The sequence below is a fragment of the Salmo salar genome, chromosome ssa19 (assembly GCF_905237065.1).
Source record: "Salmo salar chromosome ssa19, Ssal_v3.1, whole genome shotgun sequence".
Taxonomy (NCBI): Eukaryota; Metazoa; Chordata; class Actinopteri; order Salmoniformes; family Salmonidae; genus Salmo; species Salmo salar.
In genome coordinates, this window is record NC_059460.1 from 78,159,048 (window position 1) to 78,178,813 (window position 19,766).

The 19,766-nt window shown below is 45.0% G+C and overlaps 1 protein-coding gene across 11 annotated transcripts in view; it reads right to left on the bottom strand.

Annotated features, from left to right (window-relative positions):
* Positions 1-120: 120 nt before the first annotated feature.
* LOC106579667 (microtubule-associated protein 4) overlaps positions 121-19,766 on the bottom strand; it is a 135,089-nt gene continuing 115,443 nt past the window's right edge. For 6 of the 11 annotated variants that reach the window (XM_045702769.1, XM_045702773.1, XM_045702775.1 and 3 more), the window contains 7 exons: positions 16,882-17,180; positions 15,959-16,021; positions 10,623-10,715; positions 9,388-9,469; positions 9,011-9,153; positions 4,524-4,719; positions 121-4,112 (listed from right to left, as the gene is read on the bottom strand). In XM_045702769.1, coding sequence (XP_045558725.1) covers positions 4,108-4,112; positions 4,524-4,719; positions 9,011-9,153; positions 9,388-9,469; positions 10,623-10,715; positions 15,959-16,021; positions 16,882-17,180 — 881 coding nt within the window. In that variant the 3' untranslated portion in view covers positions 121-4,107. The remainder of the gene's footprint in view (positions 4,113-4,523; positions 4,720-9,010; positions 9,154-9,387; positions 9,470-10,622; positions 10,716-15,958; positions 16,022-16,881; positions 17,181-19,766) is intronic. The other 5 variants (XM_014159800.2, XM_045702771.1, XM_045702770.1 and 2 more) reach the window with 5 other exon arrangements.

The window sequence follows — 19,766 nt, forward strand, 5'->3', positions numbered from 1 at the left end:
ATACTCCACATTTAGGGGGCCCAAAATTGTTGTCACAGGGGCACTGCCCCCCCCCCAGAACCGCTAATGCATCTGTGGCAGAGAGGATTACGTAATTAATCAAAAGGCAAGCACAATATCTTAAACATTTGTATTTTATTACATTTTTAATAATCACATCACTAATGAACAATTAATCACAACAAACACTTCTTTCAAAACCCCAAAATAAATTCTAAATGAATGAAAAACAAAAATCTAAACAAAATAAATTCTGCAAATGACAAATTCTTGCAAATGACAAATGACATAAGTCATCCTAACACATCCCAATTGTTTCTGCTCTTAAGCAGGTGTTTTCTATTAGTACACTTTGTGTGAGCTAACAGCTAGAAGCAGATCTATGGAGTTCATTGTTGCATCACTGGAGAGCTCTAAGTATAACACAGCAGCTGTTAGTCTTACACAAAGGTGTGTTAGGACGTGGAGCTTTCCATGATACTCCAGGGCAGTGTGTGTGTGTGTGTGTGTGTGTGTGTGTTCCGTGTGTGTGTGTGTGGGCGAGGGGAACAATGTTCCTAAATGACCGATACAAACTCTGATTTCTAATCCCTCTTCCACGCATTTTGTAACGGTATGTTATACAGTGCAATTCATACATATTAGTTTCAATCCCTTTCATGTTACATGTATCTTGTTTTCAAATCAACGCGAGGTCATCACTGTATCCTACAATGTCAAAATCACATCTAAAAAGGTCTTCCTGTAAATAACAGTATTTTAATTTCTTAAGACTGGGGTTCTGGGGATGGACAAAGGTTATGTGAAAGTTAACAAAACTCTTAAAATTTGTGAAAGAAAGGCTGTTCAATAGACAGCAATGCACAAACTGGACCAGACCTCATTATGCCTTCCATAAGCCCTCTAACACTCCCCCACTGACACAACCACCACGCACCAATGGGAACACAAGATAAATACACAAGATAAATACACATCGTAAAAGTGTTGTTTCTTTAGTACACTAAATCTCCAGAACATTCTTTCACTTTTGCAGCCCTTTTCTTGGAAAAAAGGTAGACTTGCTCAATAATAATAATAATAATAATTAATATTACTCATTACCATTAAATCTGTTAAAGGTAGACGAACATAAAAGCTATACTTAACATCCTTATTACCGCCCCCCCAATTGTAGTTTTCATATTGTTTTTGTTGCTGTGGGGAAATAGTGTATAAACAGTCGAAATCTATACTTCTAAACAACCGCGTGCGATCTCAAAGAGAACATGATGAAGACCAGGGGTGAAAGTGATAGTAAAAGTGGTTGTGGACAGGCACAAGGAGGAAATGTCCCCATCAGATGAGGAACGTGGCACCAGAGGCCATACTACGATCCACCTCAGCAGGCGCTCCTCTGATTCTTTGACAAACCGCTCAGATATCAATATCTACAAACCTATCGAATTTCAAAATAAAATCTTGTTGATAACAATAAAATAAAAGTCTATTTTCTTAAAACATTTGGCTCTGGGGATTATTCCACACATCTCAAAAGATTGTTACCCTCAAACAATATTTCATGGTGGTCCTAGGAGAAAAATGGGAGGCCATCAAGATGAAATACAGTTCTATGCTGTACAGAACTGTGCAAAGCTCCTTAACTGTGTTCGTTATGTGGCCCTTATGCATTGCAGACATATCTACCTTCAATCAAATACAGATTTCCATCACAGTGAACCCGCTTTGATATATTCAAGCCTTTAAGGTGCTTTTAATAGTTTCGACACCTCTGATTTAAGAGGATATTAAAAATGTCAGTTGTATTATTCTTGCACATTTTGGAGTGTTGGTGCTACTTTTAGGAGGTCTACATTTTCACTTGAATTAGCGGGGCGTGGGGGGAAAAAAACAAATCATTACTCAAAAACATTACTTGATGTACTGTCCTCATTCTGAGTACAACACAAATAAACACGATGAACTTATAGCTGAATTATATACCAAACTGCAATAGAATTTTCAGGCAAAACGACAGCCTCTGATTTTCTTCCTGCCCACTGTCTAAAGCAAAGAACACAATAATGAGGAAAGATACACCACTGACTATGATTTGCCCCCAAGGACAAATATACTGAACCACAACACTGCAAGTCATAATGCACATAGGCTTTCTGCTCTGGGCATGATATTACCTGGCCATGCACTAAATAAAAAGCAATTGGAGGCAATCGTTGGATACATTGCTACGTGTACAATAAGCCACATCGAATGTTCCACTGCCAATAACCTGACAAAACAAGTCTTTCAGCAAGTCCTCTTATAACTGTCAAAAAACACCTGACCAGAACCCTCAGAAAACAGCTGAAATGGAACAACAACAAGGATTAGTTACAAAATAGAATTCTTGTAAATCTTAATCAGACTACAGAGCCACCAGGCGCCTTGACGGGTCTGTTGCTCTCCAGGGACAAGGGTCCATCAGCTTGAGTTTCCAGCCCGAGTTCCATCCCAGTTTCAGGTAAACAGGACAGGAGGCACATACAAGACAAGACCCTTTGCCTTCAAATAATTCATCTTCACATAAGTCCCTTGTACTGTATTCAAAATAAAAGCTTCCAAACTCTACTTTCTTGAACTTTCCCAGACTACTATTCTGACAGTGGAACATTCAATGTTCAGAACAGTTTGCGCATATTATATGCACAAACGGTTCTGAACATGGAATGTTCCACTGCCATCACATTGTTGTTTTAACACACTGAAGTGGACATGTCTTTCACTACGCCTCAGTGTTCGTTGTCTCTCCGTTTTATCCGTCTTTGTCTTCATCTCCCTCCTCACATTCCCGACATGCTTCCTCGGTCTCAAAGCCCTAAACAGTGTTGCATCTTCATGACTGTGTGCCTTTGTTTCAAGAAGAAAAAAAAAATGTTTGCGTGTATTCAAGAAGCTTTCTGAGTCCTAACGGTAAATAGACCATCCAGCGTATTGCTTGTACGAGAAAGAATACAAAGGAAACGATGAGAAAAACCTTCTACCAAAACAGATGAGGAAAATAAACCAAAGTCGAGACAAAGTAAACAGAACACCACAACTCATTGTTACAGCAGAATTCACTCAAACACACCATCACAAACACAGAGATTAAAGAGAGTTAAATAGTCTACTGTTCAAACAGTCTACTAGTTTCAAATGCTCTGATGATGGACAGTGAAGAAAGACAGGAGGGGGGTGAGCCAGCGAGTGAGTCGATGGTTATTGGGAACACACGGCAGCCCTACATGCTCACAAGTAAAGGGGTGCTACACACATATTACTCTGCGTACGTAACCCACAGGTAAGTCTAGGAGGGTTTCCCATTGGGTAGTGTCTATGGGGGTGTCTGTATGAAGCAAACGGGTTTGTTCAAGGCCGCTGTTGCCTGGTAGATTATGCTCTCACTAAAACGCCACTAGTACGTACTGTAATACTGGACATGACTGGCGTCTGCTACTGTATGCTGCGACTGCCATGTTCTGCTCTTGTAGAGACCAGGAAACATGATCTAAAATGAGCGCTGTTGTCAGAAAGCCAGGAAGGAAAAGGTTCATATACAAAACAGCCCATCGCCCCTCCCATCACCTGATCAGAGTGACCAACGGAAAACCATGATCCTAGGAAAGTCCTCCGAGCACATTAATACAAGATTAGCACAACCAGACAAATCAGAGAGAACATGGCAAGCCTCCGTTCCCCTCCCATTGATATCCCACCCTGCCTGAAGCTTGGTCTACTGTATGTACAATGTCAGCTCAGCCAATGGGAACAGGACAGTAGGTAGGTAGGGCAGGGTAGGCGTAATAACATGATACATGAATGAGAGCATAAGAAGGGAGAGGTGTTTGGAACTGGGGTGTGGGGTTGAGGGTCATGATCTGAGTCCTGCTAGTGTGCCGTTGCCCCTGGCGGGGGGAAGAGGGAGGGGGCTGGGGGCAGCAGGGGTAGCCGGCGGAGGTCAGGAAGTCATTGAGAGAGACACTGGGTTGCAGGTGTGAGGGGCTGTTGTCTGGGGCTGGCCAGGTTATGATGTCAGCGCCGTGATCCGTGCGAGAGCAGGCGTTCTCGCAGAAGTTGAGCTTGAAAGACTCAATCTGTAGCAGGAAGAAAAGGAAAGAGGAGAGAAGGGGAGAGAGGAGAGAGAGGATGGAAGGAGAGAAGAGAGAGAGGAGAGAAGGATAGAGAAGAGAGGAGAGAAGAAGAGAGAAGAGAGGAGAGAAGAGAGGAAAGAAGAAGAGAGGAGAGGGAGGAGAAAAGAAGAGAGAGAGAGAGAAGAGAGAGAGGAGAGAAGGTGAGAGATGAGAGGAGTGTGGGACAGGAGATGTTGAGATGAAGAGGGTAGAGGGATAACACAAAGAAGAATTAGAAGCCTGTAGAATAAGAAGTCAAAGGTAATGTGGAGGTCAGGGACTTCATGTAGAAATTAAATAATGACCCTCTCTGCTCCTTTTGTATCCTAACTTCAAAAGGCCCCTCTCCAGACAAGACATCCCCTCTCCACTTACTTGTCTCAGGGATGCTTGAGTCCAGGCCCTGGGGGTCATGGAGGCCCTGGGGGTCATGGAGGCCCTGGCAGGGGGCGTCCTCCTTTACCCCATTCTCCTGGGAGGGGCTGCTTGCCTGTCCTGGCACCGTGGCTGGAACCGGGGTATCACTGGGGGGAACCTCATTCCCCTCTGCTATCTCCTGGGCTCCCTCAGCCTAGAAACGAACACAGTGGCAGGGTGTCAGTTGGGGCAATGGAACAGGGGTTTCAGTGTGTGTACAGTAGGATAATAACAAAAAGAGTACTCAGAGAAAACATGGCAGGCACTGACGTTGTCTTCAAATGGTAAGAAACTCATTAAAGCTATTGCAGTACCAGGGTGAGTGGTTTAACGGTATCAAATCAAGTGGAAAATAAAGAGCTTATATTAAATAAAAAAATATTAGATGAGGAATATAACCTTCAGCTATATTTAACAATCAGAATATTAATAATCGGAATCTTTAGACTGGCGTTTAGGAGTACGGTATGTCAGAGTCCATAAATCATGTGTCTCTATTTCACAAAAAGACTACAATGGAAGGGATCAATGACAAAATCCAGGGGAATTTAGATGGTTTGGTAAATGTGTTTGCATTTCAATATATTTCAAACCCATTAAACCCTTGAGTTTTTTTCCACCATTTTCATTCAAAGGAAATGTTCCTACCGAAACCACAGAGAGTACCAGAACAACTATGATGTAAACATGGACTGGTCAAGTGTTGTGTAAGATGATAGGTATGTGCAGGCATACTACAACATCTCTGAAATAGACCTATAGTACCTTACTGTCATTATACTCTCAACTGTATACAAGTTTTGATAAGATGAAATCCTAAAGAATGTGATGGAGGACCAACTGAGAACATGTCCTGTTGTGTGTGTTTATTATCAACTACAGTGCCTTGCGAAAGTATTCGGCCCCCTTGAACTTTTCGACCTTTTGCCACATTTCAGGCTTCAAACATAAAGATATAAAACTGTAATTTTTTTGTGAAGAATCAACAACAAGTGGGACACAATTATGAAGTGGAATGAAATTTATTGGATATTTCAAACTTTTTTAACAAATAAAAAACTGAAAAATTGTCCGTGCAAAATTATTCAGCCTCTTTACTTTCAGTGCAGCAAACTCTCTCCAGAAGTTCAGTGAGGATCTCTGAATGATCCAATGTTGACCTAAATGACTAATGATGATAAATTTAATCCACCTGTGTGTAATCAAGTCTCCGTATAAATGCACCTGCTCTGTGATAGTCTCAGAGGTCCGTTTAAAGCGCAGAGAGCATCATGAAGAACAAGGAACACACCAGGCAGGTCCGAGATACTGTTGTGGAGAAGTTTAAAGCCGGATTTGGATACTTTTCCCAAGCTTTAAACATCCCAAGGAGCACTGTGCAATCGATAATATTGAAATGGAAGGAGTATCAGACCACTGCAAATCTACGAAGACCCGGCCGTCCCTCTAAACTTTCAGCTCATACAAGGAGAAGACTGATCAGAGATGCAGCCAAGAAGCCCATGATCACTCTGGATGAACTGCAGAGATCTACAGCTGAGGTGGGAGACTCTGTCCATAGGACAACAATCAGTCGTACACTGCACAAATCTGGCCTTTATGGAAGAGTGGCAAGAAGAAAGCCATTTCTTAAAGATATCCATAAAAAGTGTCGTTTAAAGTTTGCCACTAGCCACCTGGGAGACACACCAAACATGTGGAAGAAGGTGCTTTGGTCAGATGAAACCAAAATCGAACTTTTTGGCAACAATGCAAAACGTTATGTTTGGCGTAAAAGCAACACAGCTCATCACCCTGAACACAGCTCATCCCCACTGTCAAACATGGTGGTGGCAGCATCATGGTTTGGGCCTGCTTTTCTTCAGCAGGGGCAGGGAAGATGGTTAAAATTGATGGGAAGATGGATGGAGCCAAATACGGGACCATTCTGGAAGAAAACCTGATGGAGTCTGCAAAAGACCTGAGACTGGGACGGAGATTTGTCTTCCAACAAGACAATGATCCAAAACATAAAGCAAAATCTACAATGGAATAGTTCACAAATAAACATATCCAGGTGTTAGAATGGCCAAGTCAAAGTTCAGACCTGAATCCAATCGAGAATCTGTGGAAAGAACTGAAAACTGCTGTTCACAAACCCTCTCCATTCAACCTCACTGAGCTCGAGCTGTTTTGCAAGGAGGAATGGGCAAACATTTCAGTCTCTCGATGTGCAAAACTGATAGAGACATACCCCAAGCGACTTACAGCTGTAATCGCAGCAAAAGGTGGCGCTACAAAGTATTAACTTAAGGGGGCTGAATAATTTTGCACGCCCAATTTTTCAGTTTTTTGTTGTTAAAAAAGTTTGAAATATCCAATAAATTTCGTTCCACTTCATGATTGTGTCCCACTTGTTGTTGATTCTTCACAAAAAATTACAGTTTTATATCTTTATGTTTGAAGCCTGAAATGTGGCAAAAGGTCGAAAAGTTCAAGGGGGCCGAATACTTTTGCAAGGCACTGTATGTACTCTCTATGCATTGTAGAAAGATCAAGTTCATTCCCAGTGCCAGAGGAGATGAATGGTGCAGCCATTGAGATGGTGGTCACGTGACTGATAATATGGACTGTGATAGGCTGAGGGGACAGGCGACATCACACTAGATAGGACTGGCTGATGCACAGACATCCTCTACCCACCTAGATGGTTGTAAAAAAGATGGAGTGTCCCTAGGAGAGGAGCCATAGTAGTTCCTTCCTGTACTACCAGCCTCTCCTCTTGGTCATCCTCACTCCCCTCACACATGTCCTCTTATGGGGCAATCAGTCTGTGTCTGACCCTCATTCCCCCCTCATCTCCCCACTGTAGGGTACACATCCCCCTCCTCTTCTCGCTCTCCTCCACCACAACTCCCTCCTTCCATCCCCCGGTCTTTCTCTGTTGCTCAGACTAGAACTGCTATGCCTGAAGGTCCAGTCTTCCCACATCTCCAAGGAGGAGAAACGGGGGAGGAGGGAGGCAGATTCTCGAGGTGCCACAGGAAGAGAGAGCCATGCTGCCAACCGTCATGAGTAAAACACCTCCCAGCGTCTTCAAGTGTTGTTATGAACACAGTGAGGAAAGAGTACAGAGAAACTAAACGCAATGCTTTCCCCTCCATTGCTGATTTTTATTTCTCTCTCTCCCTCTGTCTCTCTCTTTCTGTCTGTCTCACTTTCTCTCTCTTTCTGTCTCTCTCTCTCTTTCTGTCTCTCTCTATGTCTCTCTCTCTATGTCTTTGTCTCTCTCACTTTCTCTCTCTCTCTATGTCTCTCTCTCTCTCTCTGTCTCTCTCTCTCTCTGTCTCTCTCTGTCTCTCTCTCTCTTTCTGTCTCTCTCAATGTCTCTCTCTCTATGTCTCTCTCTCTATGTCTCTCTCTCTGTCTTTGTCTCTCTCACTTTCTCTCTCTCTCACTTTCTCTCTCTCTCACTTTCTTTCTCTCTCTTTCTGTCTCTCTCTCTATGTCTCTCTGTGTCTCTCTCTCTATGTCTCTCTGTGTCTCACACACAAACAAACAAACAAACAAACAAACAAAACAGTGGGGAGCGACACTTTCCACAGCCGGTATTGTCCACAGTGTATTGTAATAACGTGGCTTGACCATCGGTCAGTAAACAGGGCCAAAATACAGATAGCCAATGGCACAGGTACGGTAAGTGCTATCTTGGCTATCTTCCCTTAAATGTTTTTCAGAATGCTATCATTGTGGAGATCACATTTCCAAGTTGTTATCTCGACTATGACATTTGATACAGGCTGAACATCTGACATGCAGCAGACGCACCAGACTAAACTAGGCTGAACACCTCAGACGTACGAGAGTAAACCAGGCTGAACACCTCAGACGTACGAGAGTAAACCAGGCTGAACACCTCAGACGTACGAGAGTAAACCAGGCTGAACACCTCAGACGTACGAGACTAAACCAGGCTGAACACCTCAGACGTACGAGAGTAAACCAGGCTGAACACCTCAGACGTACGAGAGTAAACCAGGCTGAACACCTCAGACGTACGAGACTAAACCAGGCTGAACATCTCAGACGTACGAGACTAAACCAGGCTGAACACCTCAGACGTACGAGACTAAACCAGGCTGAACATCTCAGACGTACGAGACTAAACCAGGCTGAACACCTCAGACGTACGAGACTAAACCAGGCTGAACACCTCAGACGTACGAGACTAAACCAGGCTGAACACCTCAGACGTACGAGACTAAACCAGGCTGAACACCTCAGACGTACGAGACTAAACCAGGCTGAACACCTCAGACGTACGAGACTAAACCAGGCTGAACACCTCAGACGTACGAGAGTAAACTAGGCTGAACATCTCAGACGTACGAGACTAAACTGTAATGTGTATGTAAGTAGGAGTACAAAGTTACTCAGTATGAGGCTCCTTTGTCTGGTGACCTCACCTCAATGTTGCCACCGCCGGGCTCGTGACACAGGTTGTCCATTGAACCCACTTTGGACTTAGCCTTATCCTTGAAGTTCACTTTCTGGGACTCGATCTTCACATCGCCGCCCCCTACAGGACACACACAGTCACTGCATAGGTCTGAGGAATATATCAGTTAGTGATTATGGATGTTTTGTTTAATCTTTAGAATCATCTTTGGTAGTCATGTTTGAATGTTCCTTGATTACTTTTGGATTTCATCTATCAATACTTGTATAGAGTTGAGAATATAATGACAGTAAGGTGCTGTGGTCAATCAAACACATAGAGATACATGAATTACTGTGTACATACAGGATGACAACTCAACAGGTCTACCCAAGAGGACCTTACCAGGCTTGTGTTTGATGTTGGCCTTGGAACCACACTTTGATGTCACTTTGCTTAAGTCCACCTTTTTGTTGAGTATCTGAACCTGCAAACCATACAACAGACCCAGTTACACACACTGAAGAGGTCCTTCATGAAAATCGGTCAAAGAGCCATGGCAGCCATCTTCTTCGCCATGCAGTTGAATCTATTTAGCTTGATCATCAGCCATCTGTTCTTGGGAAAAGTACTGCCCCTTCTACCAATGTCTCCAGCGCATACAGTAGCAATAAGAGCACAACCAATCAAAGGAGGAAATATGCATGGAGAGCCAATCAGAGTTGAGCGTCTGTGCAGATCAGAGGTCAGACAGGTAAGGGTGGTGTTTGGTGTTGAGTGAGTTAGAGAGACAGAGACAGGGGAAGTCAAAGCCAAGGGCAGTAGCAGGCACTACGGAGGAGGGCTAGCTAGAGCTACCATGCTGGCTGAAAAAAAATATCACACAACAGCCTCTTGTCGCCAAGGCCCAAAAACAACAGAAAGAAAACAACTGTGATTGAGTGACGTGTCTCTGGGCCTCCGGCGTGGAGCAGCAGTCTAAGGCACTGCATCGTAGTGCTAAAGGCGTTACTACAGACCCGGGTTCATTCCCGGGCTGTGCCACAACCGGCCGTGGCTGGGAGTCCCATAGGACGGCGCACAATTGGCTCAGCGTTGTTCGGGTTAGGGGACGGTTTGGCCGGTGGGGCTTTACTTGGCTCATCGCGTTCTAGTGACTCCTTGTGGCGGGCCGGGTGCCTGCAGGCTGACCCCAGTCGCCAGTTGAACGGTGTTTCCTCCGACACATTGGTACGGCTTGCTTCTAGGTTAAGCTGGCGGATGTTAAGGGGCGTGGTTAGGCGGGTCATGTTTCAGAGGAATGCGTTCAGGCAATGACGTGCCAGTGCCAAAAGGGGGCAGCACCGTAGCATTTCGTAGACTAGAACAGAATCCTGAAAATAATTGTCAATTGTAGGACAGTGACTCAGATCATTTGAGTCAGGTTCTTGAAAAAGGTCTCCAACCGAAAAGTCTACAATAAACGGGCGGGAGTTATTCTTTTTTGTACCAGTCTAGTTCAGCCTGTCTCAGACCTGTTCCAGTGGAGGATTCAGCAGACTAATAAATAAAACCCCTCGAGGTATTTATTGGTCATGACATGCGGTCGGTCGTGTGGGTGGTTGGGGGCCATTGAAGCTAAGCTGCAATCCGGTACTAACCTTCCCTCCACCAGGAACATGCTTGATATTGTCCTTGGAACCCAAGCGTGAGGTGACGTGGCTGAAGTCCAGCTTTTTGGAGACTATCTGAACCTACAAACACAGCAGAGCAGGCAGAGAGGAAGAGTAGGGTCACCGTGGGGGTTAGGGTTAGAGGGATAGTGCTGTGACGAGGAAGGAAGAGAAGTGTGCAGAAAACATCTAGAGGCCACACACAGAGAGGTCTGTTAAGTCACACATGCGGGTCCCACATCCACACCTGCCCTTTGAGAATGCTCAATTGCCGCAGTATTGAAACAGGCCCATCTTTAAATGGGATTGTATTATGATAGTGATGGTTCCTCCTGTTATGTATTGTATATTGTTGATAACCTACTTGTGTTGTTACGAGTGCTAATTACAGGAACTGTGGTGATATTGCTATGTATATTGCTATGTATATTGCTATGTATATTGCTATGTATATTGCTATGCATATTGCTATGTACCGCATTGTTGGTTAAGGGCTTGTAAGTAAGCGTTTCACAGTAAGGTCAAATCATATTTTATTGGTCACATACACGTGATTAGCAGATGTTATTGCGGGTGTAGCGAAATGATTGTCTTCACCTGCTGTATTCGGCGTATGTGACAAATACAATTTGATTTGATTTGATCTTTTAATGGTCTTAAGTGGATGGCGTAAGTCACTGTTTGTTTAATAGTCACTCTGATGATATCCAGCCATATTGAGACATTCATACTTGCTAGCACATAGACCGATAATCACAGTGTGACAATATGAAATTAGTACTACGAACCCACTACTTAGATTTAGACAGGAACATGACAAAACTTCATACTGTTCACTAGACATTTTTGTTAGAAATCACTGCACCCACCCTTGTGCTGACAGTGAAGCAAAGGAAAAACACACACACACACACACACACACACACACACACACACACACACACACACACACACACACACACACACACACACACACACACACACACACACACACACACACACACACACACACACACACACACACACACACACACAGACCTATCCTTATGGGGACCAAATAATTGATTCCCATCCAAAATCCTATTTTCCCTAACCCGTAACCCTAAATCTAACCCTAACCTTAATTGTAACCCTAAACCTAAAACTATACCTTACCGTATCTCCTAGCCCTAACCTTGATTCTAACCGTAACCCTAAACCTAACCTTGATTCTAACCGTAACCCTAAACCTAACCTTGATTCTAACCGTAACCCTAAACCTAACCTTGATTCTAACCGTAACCCTAAACCTAACCCTAAACCCAACCTTGATTCTAACCGTAACCCTAAACCTAACCCTAAACCCAACCTTGATTCTAACCGTAACCCTAAACCTAACCCTAAACCCAACCTTGATTCTAACCCTAAACCTAACCCCTAAGCCGAATATAGCATTTTTTCTCGTGGGGACTGGCAAAATGTCCCCACTGAACCCCAAACCCGAAAACTACACCTGACCCTAACCCTAAAACTACACCTGACCCTAACCCTAAAACTACACCTGACCCTAACCCTAAAACTACACCTAACCCTAAAACTACACCTGACCCTAAAAACTACACCTGACCCTGACCCTAAAACTACACCTGACCCTAACCCTAAAACTACAAACTACACCTGACCCTAAAACTACACCTGACCCTGACCCTGACCCTAAAACTACACCTGACCCTAACTCTAAAACTACAAACTACACCTAACCCTAAAACTACACCTGACCCTAACCCTAAAACTACAAACTACACCTGACCCTAAAACTACACCTGACCCTAACCCTAGCCCTAAAACTACACCTGACCCTAAAACTACACCTAACCCTAACTCTAAAACTACAAACTACACCTGACCCTAAAACTACACCTGACCCTAACCCTAAAACTACAAACTACACCTGACCCTAAAACTACACCTGACCCTAAAACTACACCTAACCCTAACCCTAAAACTACACCTGACCCTGACCCTAACCCTAACACTACACCTGACCCTAACCCTAAAACTACACCTGACCCTAACCCTAACCCTAACACTACACCTGACCCTAAAACTACACCTAACCCTAACCCTAACCCTAAAACTACACCTAACCCTAACCCTAAAACTACACCTGACCCTAACCCTAAAACTACACCTGACCCTAACCCTAAAACTACACCTGACCCTAACCCTAGCCGTAAATCCTAATCCTAACCTTAATTCTAACCCTAACCTTAATTGTAACTAAACCTAACCCCTAAGCCTAAAATAGCTTTTTTTGCCTCGTGGGGGCTGGAAAAATGTCCCCACTTGTCCAAATGTTCCTTGTTTTACTATTCTAGTGAGGAATTCTGGTACCCACAAAGATAGTTAAACAAAAACACACACTAAGCAGTAAGAGGTTTAAGCTCAGATCCTTGACAGCCATAGGAGTCTGGTGGGTATCATTGTGGGAATTTGGGAGATTTAGTAGTGTGACTGAGCAGAACTCAGAAACACATAATGACTTAATGACTTAGAACAGCCCTCAGTAACGACCCTGTCTCAGGGCATTTAACACTATGGCAGGCTCATGTTAAAACCATCATTCAGGATATATATTTGCATTGCTGTCAAGCAACATTGTCAATATGGACTCCCGGCTCTCTGGCTCTGGTTTGAGCCTTGCGTTACTGTATGAAGTCCTGTGAGGAGTCTACCAGGGATGCGTTTCTCCCCTCCAAGGGTACGCCATCCGATCTGGTATCCCATTTACCATTCATCCATATCTCAATAATCACTCACTAAAATACAACATGAATCAGAATGGTTGTATTTTAAACACTTGTTTCTTTGCTGTGGTTCGCTGCCACGAAATCTCACGTTGATAATAGAAACTCCAGAAAGATGAGCGCTGTCTGGCTGTAAACACACTGGTGTGAAGTCCACTGTGAGAGCTGTCTGGCTGTAAACACACTGGTGTGAAGTCCACTGTGAGAGCTGTCTGGCTGTAAACACACTGGTGTGAAGTCCACTGTGAGAGCTGTCTGGCTGTAAACACACTGGTGTGTAGTCCACTGTGAGAGCTGTCTGGCTGTAAACACACTGGTGTGAAGTCCACTGTGAGAGCTGTCTGGCTGTAAACACACTGGTGTGTAGTCCACTGTGAGAGCTGTCTGGCTGTAAACACACTGGTGTGTAGTCCACTGTGAGAGCTGTCTGGCTGTAAACACACTGGTGTGTAGTCCACTGTGAGAGCTGTCTGGCTGTAAACACACTGGTGTGTAGTCCACTGTGAGAGCTGTCTGGCTGTAAACACACTGGTGTGTAGTCCACTGTGAGAGCTGTCTGGCTGTAAACACATTGGTGTGTAGTCCACTGTGAGAGCTGTCTGGCTGTAAACACACTGGTGTGTAGTCCACTGTGAGAGCTGTCTGGCTGTAAACACATTGGTGCGTAGTCCACTGTGAGGTCACACCAGTGAGTCATTTGACAGTGAATCAGACTCTCTTTTCAGGCTTCATTCTCACAATGGAAAACTCAGGAACAGTGTCAGTCGGTCGGTCAGTCACTTGTTCATCTACTTTTAGACAGCAGTCCGTCAGTCCATGCAGTGAATGAGTGACAATAAGAGAATGAGGGAGTGCATGTGTTTATGTGTGTGAAGAATGAAATGTGGCAACAACAAAAAAACTGTAAAACCGCAATGTTTTCAATAACAAACAGAGGGCGGAGATATGAACAGCTTGGGGAAGAATGGAGGAGATATGAACAGCTTGGGGAAGAATGGAGGAGATATGAACAGCTTGGGGAAGAATGGAGGAGATATGAACAGCTTGGGGAAGAATGGAGGAGATATGAACAGCTTGGGGAAGAATGGAGGAGATATGAACAGCTTGGGGAAGAATGGAGGCGATATGAACAGCTTGGGGAAGAATGGAGGAGATATGAACAGCTTGGGGAAGAATGGAGGAGATATGAACAGCTTGGGGAAGAATGGAGGAGATATGAACAGCTTGGGGAAGAATGGAGGAGATATGAACAGCTTGGGGAAGAATGGAGGAGATATGAACAGCTTGGGGAAGAATGGAGGAGATATGAACAGCTTGGGGAAGAATGGAGGAGATATGAACAGCTTGGGGAAGAATGGAGGAGATATGAACAGCTTGGGGAAGAATGGAGGAGATATGAACAGCTTGGGGAAGAATGGAGGAGATATGAACAGCTTGGGGAAGAATGGAGGAGATATGAACAGCTTGGGGAAGAATGGAGGAGATATGAACAGCTTGGGGAAGAATGGAGGAGATATGAACAGCTTGGGGAAGAATGGAGGAGATATGAACAGCTTGGGGAAGAATGGAGGAGATATGAACAGCTTGGGGAAGAATGGAGGAGATATGAACAGCTTGGGGAAGAATGGAGGAGATATGAACAGCTTGGGGAAGAATGGAGGCGATATGAACAGCTTGGGGAAGAATGGAGGAGATATGAACAGCTTGGGGAAGAATGGAGGCGATATGAACAGCTTGGGGAAGAATGGAGGCGATATGAACAGCTTGGGGAAGAATGGAGGAGATATGAACAGCTTGGGGAAGAATGGAGGAGATATGAACAGCTTGGGGAAGAATGGAGGAGATATGAACAGCTTGGGGAAGAATGGAGGAGATATGAACAGACACTTTAGAAGACAATGACAATAGGATAGAGACAAATAAAGAGAGAGGGTAGTAAACAGAGGGTAGTAAACAGAGGGTAGTAAACAGAGAGTAGTAAACAGAGGGTAGTAAACAGAGGGTATTAAACAGAGGGTAGTAAACAGAGGGTATTAAACAGAGGGTAGTAAACAGAGGGTAGTAAACAGAGGGTAGTAAACAGAGTAAGAGAGAGAGTAGTAAACAGAGGGTAGTAAACAGAGGGTAGTAAACAGAGGGTAGTATACAGAGGGTAGTATACAGAGGGTAGTATACAGAGGGTAGTAAACAGAGGGTAGTAAACAGAGGGTAGTATACAGAGGGTAGTATACAGAGGGTAGTAAACAGAGGGTAGTAAACAGAGGGTAGTATACAGAGGGTCGTAAACAGAGGGTCGTAAACAGAGGGTCGTAAACAGAGTAAGAGAGACGTAAACAGAGTAAGAGAGACGGTAGTAAACAGAGGGTCGTAAACAGAGGGTAGTAAACAGAGGGTAAGAGAGAGTAGTAAACAGAGGGTAGTAAACAGAGGGTAGTAAACAGAGGGTAGTAAACAGAGAGTAGTAAACAGAGGGTAGTAAACAGAGGGTAGTAAACAGAGGGTAAGAGAGATGGGGGTGAGAGATGGGGGTGAACTCACTTTGGCCTGGCTGGTCTCTTTGGAGGAGGAGCCTTGGCCCAGGGCGTCGCTCCTGCCAGAGACCTGGGGAGACAAGGCCCACCTTGGGTCAATAGTACACACAGGAAAACCAACGGAGGGGTGGAGGGAGGGAGGGAGGGAGGGAGGGAGGGAGGGAGGGAGGGAGGGAGGAGAGGGAGGAGAGGGGGCTGCAGGACTACCTCCTCTATTTTGAGGATGTATCCAAAACAGCAGGGCTGCGTTTATTTCAGAGAACATGCATGCCTGTGTTTCTGGGCACATGCAGTTTGGGGTCCATCGCTCAACATGTGGGACCATATTTCTTTCAATGTTGGTTATTGGTTATTCCAACATTGGACTTGGTTATTCCATCATGTTGACACTTGACAGTAGAAGTGAAAGCTATAGTATAAGGGGACAGACAGGAAAAAGGAAGTGAGAGGTGAAGTTGTACAGAGGTTAGATTCAGAGAATGGGGTGAGATGTCAGGATGGATGCAAGATGGTCAATGGAATCAAATGGAGATTTATGGAGGAAGTCACAGTTAACTGAGGTTAACTGGGAACCATTTTGAATTAAAATAGAAGACAAGCTGGAACCAGTTACTAGCTGGGAGAAGAAACCAGCAGGAGGGGGTTGTTAACTGGGAAAGCTCTGATGCGGGATGTGGCGTTAGGAGCAGGGTACTATGGGAAAATAGCGTGTTAACTGGGGCATCATCTACTGAACATAACCTGGCTGTAGGAGGTAAAGCCATTAGATGGTCAACACTGAGACTCAACATGCAGAACCATACAGAATATTAGAACAACAGTGTCTGTAAAGCAAGGCCCTCTGTGAAACAGAATACCTAATGTATAAAACCCAACCTGGCTCATCAACATGGTATCCCCCCCCCCCATCACTGATGCACGACTCCCTACCTTCCCCCCTCCGGGCTGGTACTTCATGTTGTCCGTGGAGCCGATCTTGGAGCGTACGTTGCGGATGTCAGGTGCGGGGGCTGTGCTTGGGCGGGAGGTGGTCCCCGAGGCGCTGACACTGCCCCAGGTGGTGTTAGAGGTGGGATGGGGGACGCGGGGCCCCGGGGGCTTCTTCTCTGGTACTGTGGAGGAGGGGGCGGTGGCTGGTTTGGTGGTGGTGGGGCGGACACGGGGGGTGGCATTGGTGGTGCTAGCTATGGAGCTGCGGGTGGTGCTGGTCCGGGGCCGGGTGGAGTCAGCTAGAGGAGGAGGAGGAGGAGGAGGGAGGGGAGGAGGCGGAGGAGGAGGAGCAGGAGGAAGAGGAGGAGGAGGAGGAAGAGGAGGAGGGAGAGGCAGAGGAGGAGGAGGGAGGGGAGGAGGAGGAGGCGGAGGAGGAGGAGCAGGAGGAAGAGGAGGAGGAGGAGGAAGAGGAGGAGGGAGAGGCAGAGGAGGAGGAGGAAGAGGAAGAGGGAGAGGCGGAGGAAGAGGAGGAGCAGGAGGAAGAGGAGGAGGAGGAGGAAGAGGAGGAGGGAGAGGCAGAGGAGGAGGAGGAAGAGGGAGATGCGGAGGAAGAGGAGGAGCAGGAGGAGGAAGAGGAGGAGGGAGAGGAGGTGAAAGAGGAAGAGGGAGAAGAGGAGGAGGACAATAATAAAACAGGTAATGAAGCAGTAAGAAGTAAACTCAGATAAATGACATACAGTGTCCTCCGTAATTATTGGAACAGCGACACGTTTGTTGTTTTGGCTCTGTACTTCAGCACTTTTTACAGTTACAGACACACACATATAATACCCCCAAGACAAGCTAACCTCTCACCATTACAATAACTGGGGAGGTTAGCATTTTGGGGGGGTATGATATTGGTGCGTCTAACTTTCTCACTCATCATTATTCACAATTCATCCAGGACTATCTGAAATCATGGTAGAATCCACATTAATGTGTTTAGAAACATATTCTATTCTTATTTACAATGAAAGTGACTCCAAAATGACACAATACATTATTTACCATTAATTTCTATTGGGCACAAAATAATCTGAAACACAACCAAAACTAACAGCAAATGCATCCAACAAGTCTGTAGAGTAGCAAGCTTGATTTGATCATTGTGTACTAGGAATATAGGACCAAATACTAAACTTTTGACTACTTTAATACACATAAGTGAATTTGACCCAATACTTTTGGTCCCGTAAAATGGGGGTACAATGTACAAAGTGCTGTAATTTCGAAACGGCTCACCTGACATGGATGAAAATACTCTCAAATGAAAGCTGACCGTCTGCCCTTTAACCTCATAGTCATTGTATCATTTGAAAACAACAAAAAAGTTGTCACTGTCAGTCCAATAATTACAGTGGGCACTGTAAATCAGCTCAGAGTATAAATCAGACAGGACCACCATAAACCCCAGTATAAATCAGACAGGACCACCACAAACCCCAGTATAAATCAGACAGGACCACCATAAACCCCAGTATAAATCAGACAGGACCACCATAAACCCCAGTATAAACCAGACAGGACCACCATAAACCCCAGTATAAACCAGACAGGACCACCATAAACCCCAGTATAAATCAGACAGGACCACTATAAACCCCAGTATAAATCAGACAGGACCACCATAAACCCCAGTGTAAATCAGACAGGACCACCATAAACCCCAGTATAAATCAGAAAGGACCACCATAAACCCCAGTATAAATCAGACAGGACCACCACAAACCCCAGTATAAATCAGACAGGACCACCATAAACCCCAGTATAAATCAGACAGGACCACCATAAACCCCAGTATAAATCAGACAGGACCACCATAAACCCCAGTATAAACCAGACAGGACCACCATAAACCCCAGTATAAACCAGGCAGGACCACCATAAACCCCAGTATGAATCAGACAGGACCACTATAAACCCCAGTATAAATCAGACAGGACCACTATAAACCCCAGTATAAACCAGACAGGACCACCATAAACCCCAGTATAAACCAGGCAGGACCACCATAAACCCCAGTATGAATCAGACAGGACCACTATAAACCCCAGTATAAATCAGACAGGACCACTATAAACCCCAGTATAAACCAGACAGGACCACCATAAACCCCAGTATAAACCAGGCAGGACCACCATAAACCCCAGTATAAACCAGACAGGACCACCATAAACCCCAGTATGAATCAGACAGGATGCACTGCTACATGTATTATCCCGCTTCATATCTGACTGTTATCGCATGATGAACTACATGTACCCTGCCTGCCGAGAATTAAACCTTACATCCTCCCTGAAAGAGTCTTATTTCTGAGCAGAAAGACATGCTCGGTAAAAACAAAAAATCATCCCTCTTTACGCGTATGGAAAACGGCTTCTGCCTACGTTGCTTGTTATGCAACGTTGAGATGTAGTGACAGTGTCAGCAGGGGAAAGTAATCCCCAGAGTGTTGAGATGTAGTGCCAGCAGGGGAAAGTAATCCCCAGAGTGTTGAGATGTAGTGCCAGCAGGGGAAAGTAATCCCCAGAGTGTTGAGATGTAGTGTCAGCAGGGGAAAGTAATCCCCAGAGTGTTGAGATGTAGTGTCAGCAGGGGAAAGTAATCCCCAGAGTGTTGATGTAGTGCCAGCAGGGGAAAGTAATCCCCAGAGTGTTGAGATGTAGTGCCAGCAGGGGAAAGTAATCCCCAGAGTGTTGAGATGTAGTGCCAGTGTCAGCAGGGGAAAGTAATCCCCAGAGTGTTGTGATGTAGTGCCAGCAGGGGAACGTAATCCCCAGAGTGTTGATGTAGTGCCAGTGTCAGCAGGGGAAAGTAATCCCCAGAGTGTTGAGATGTAGTGC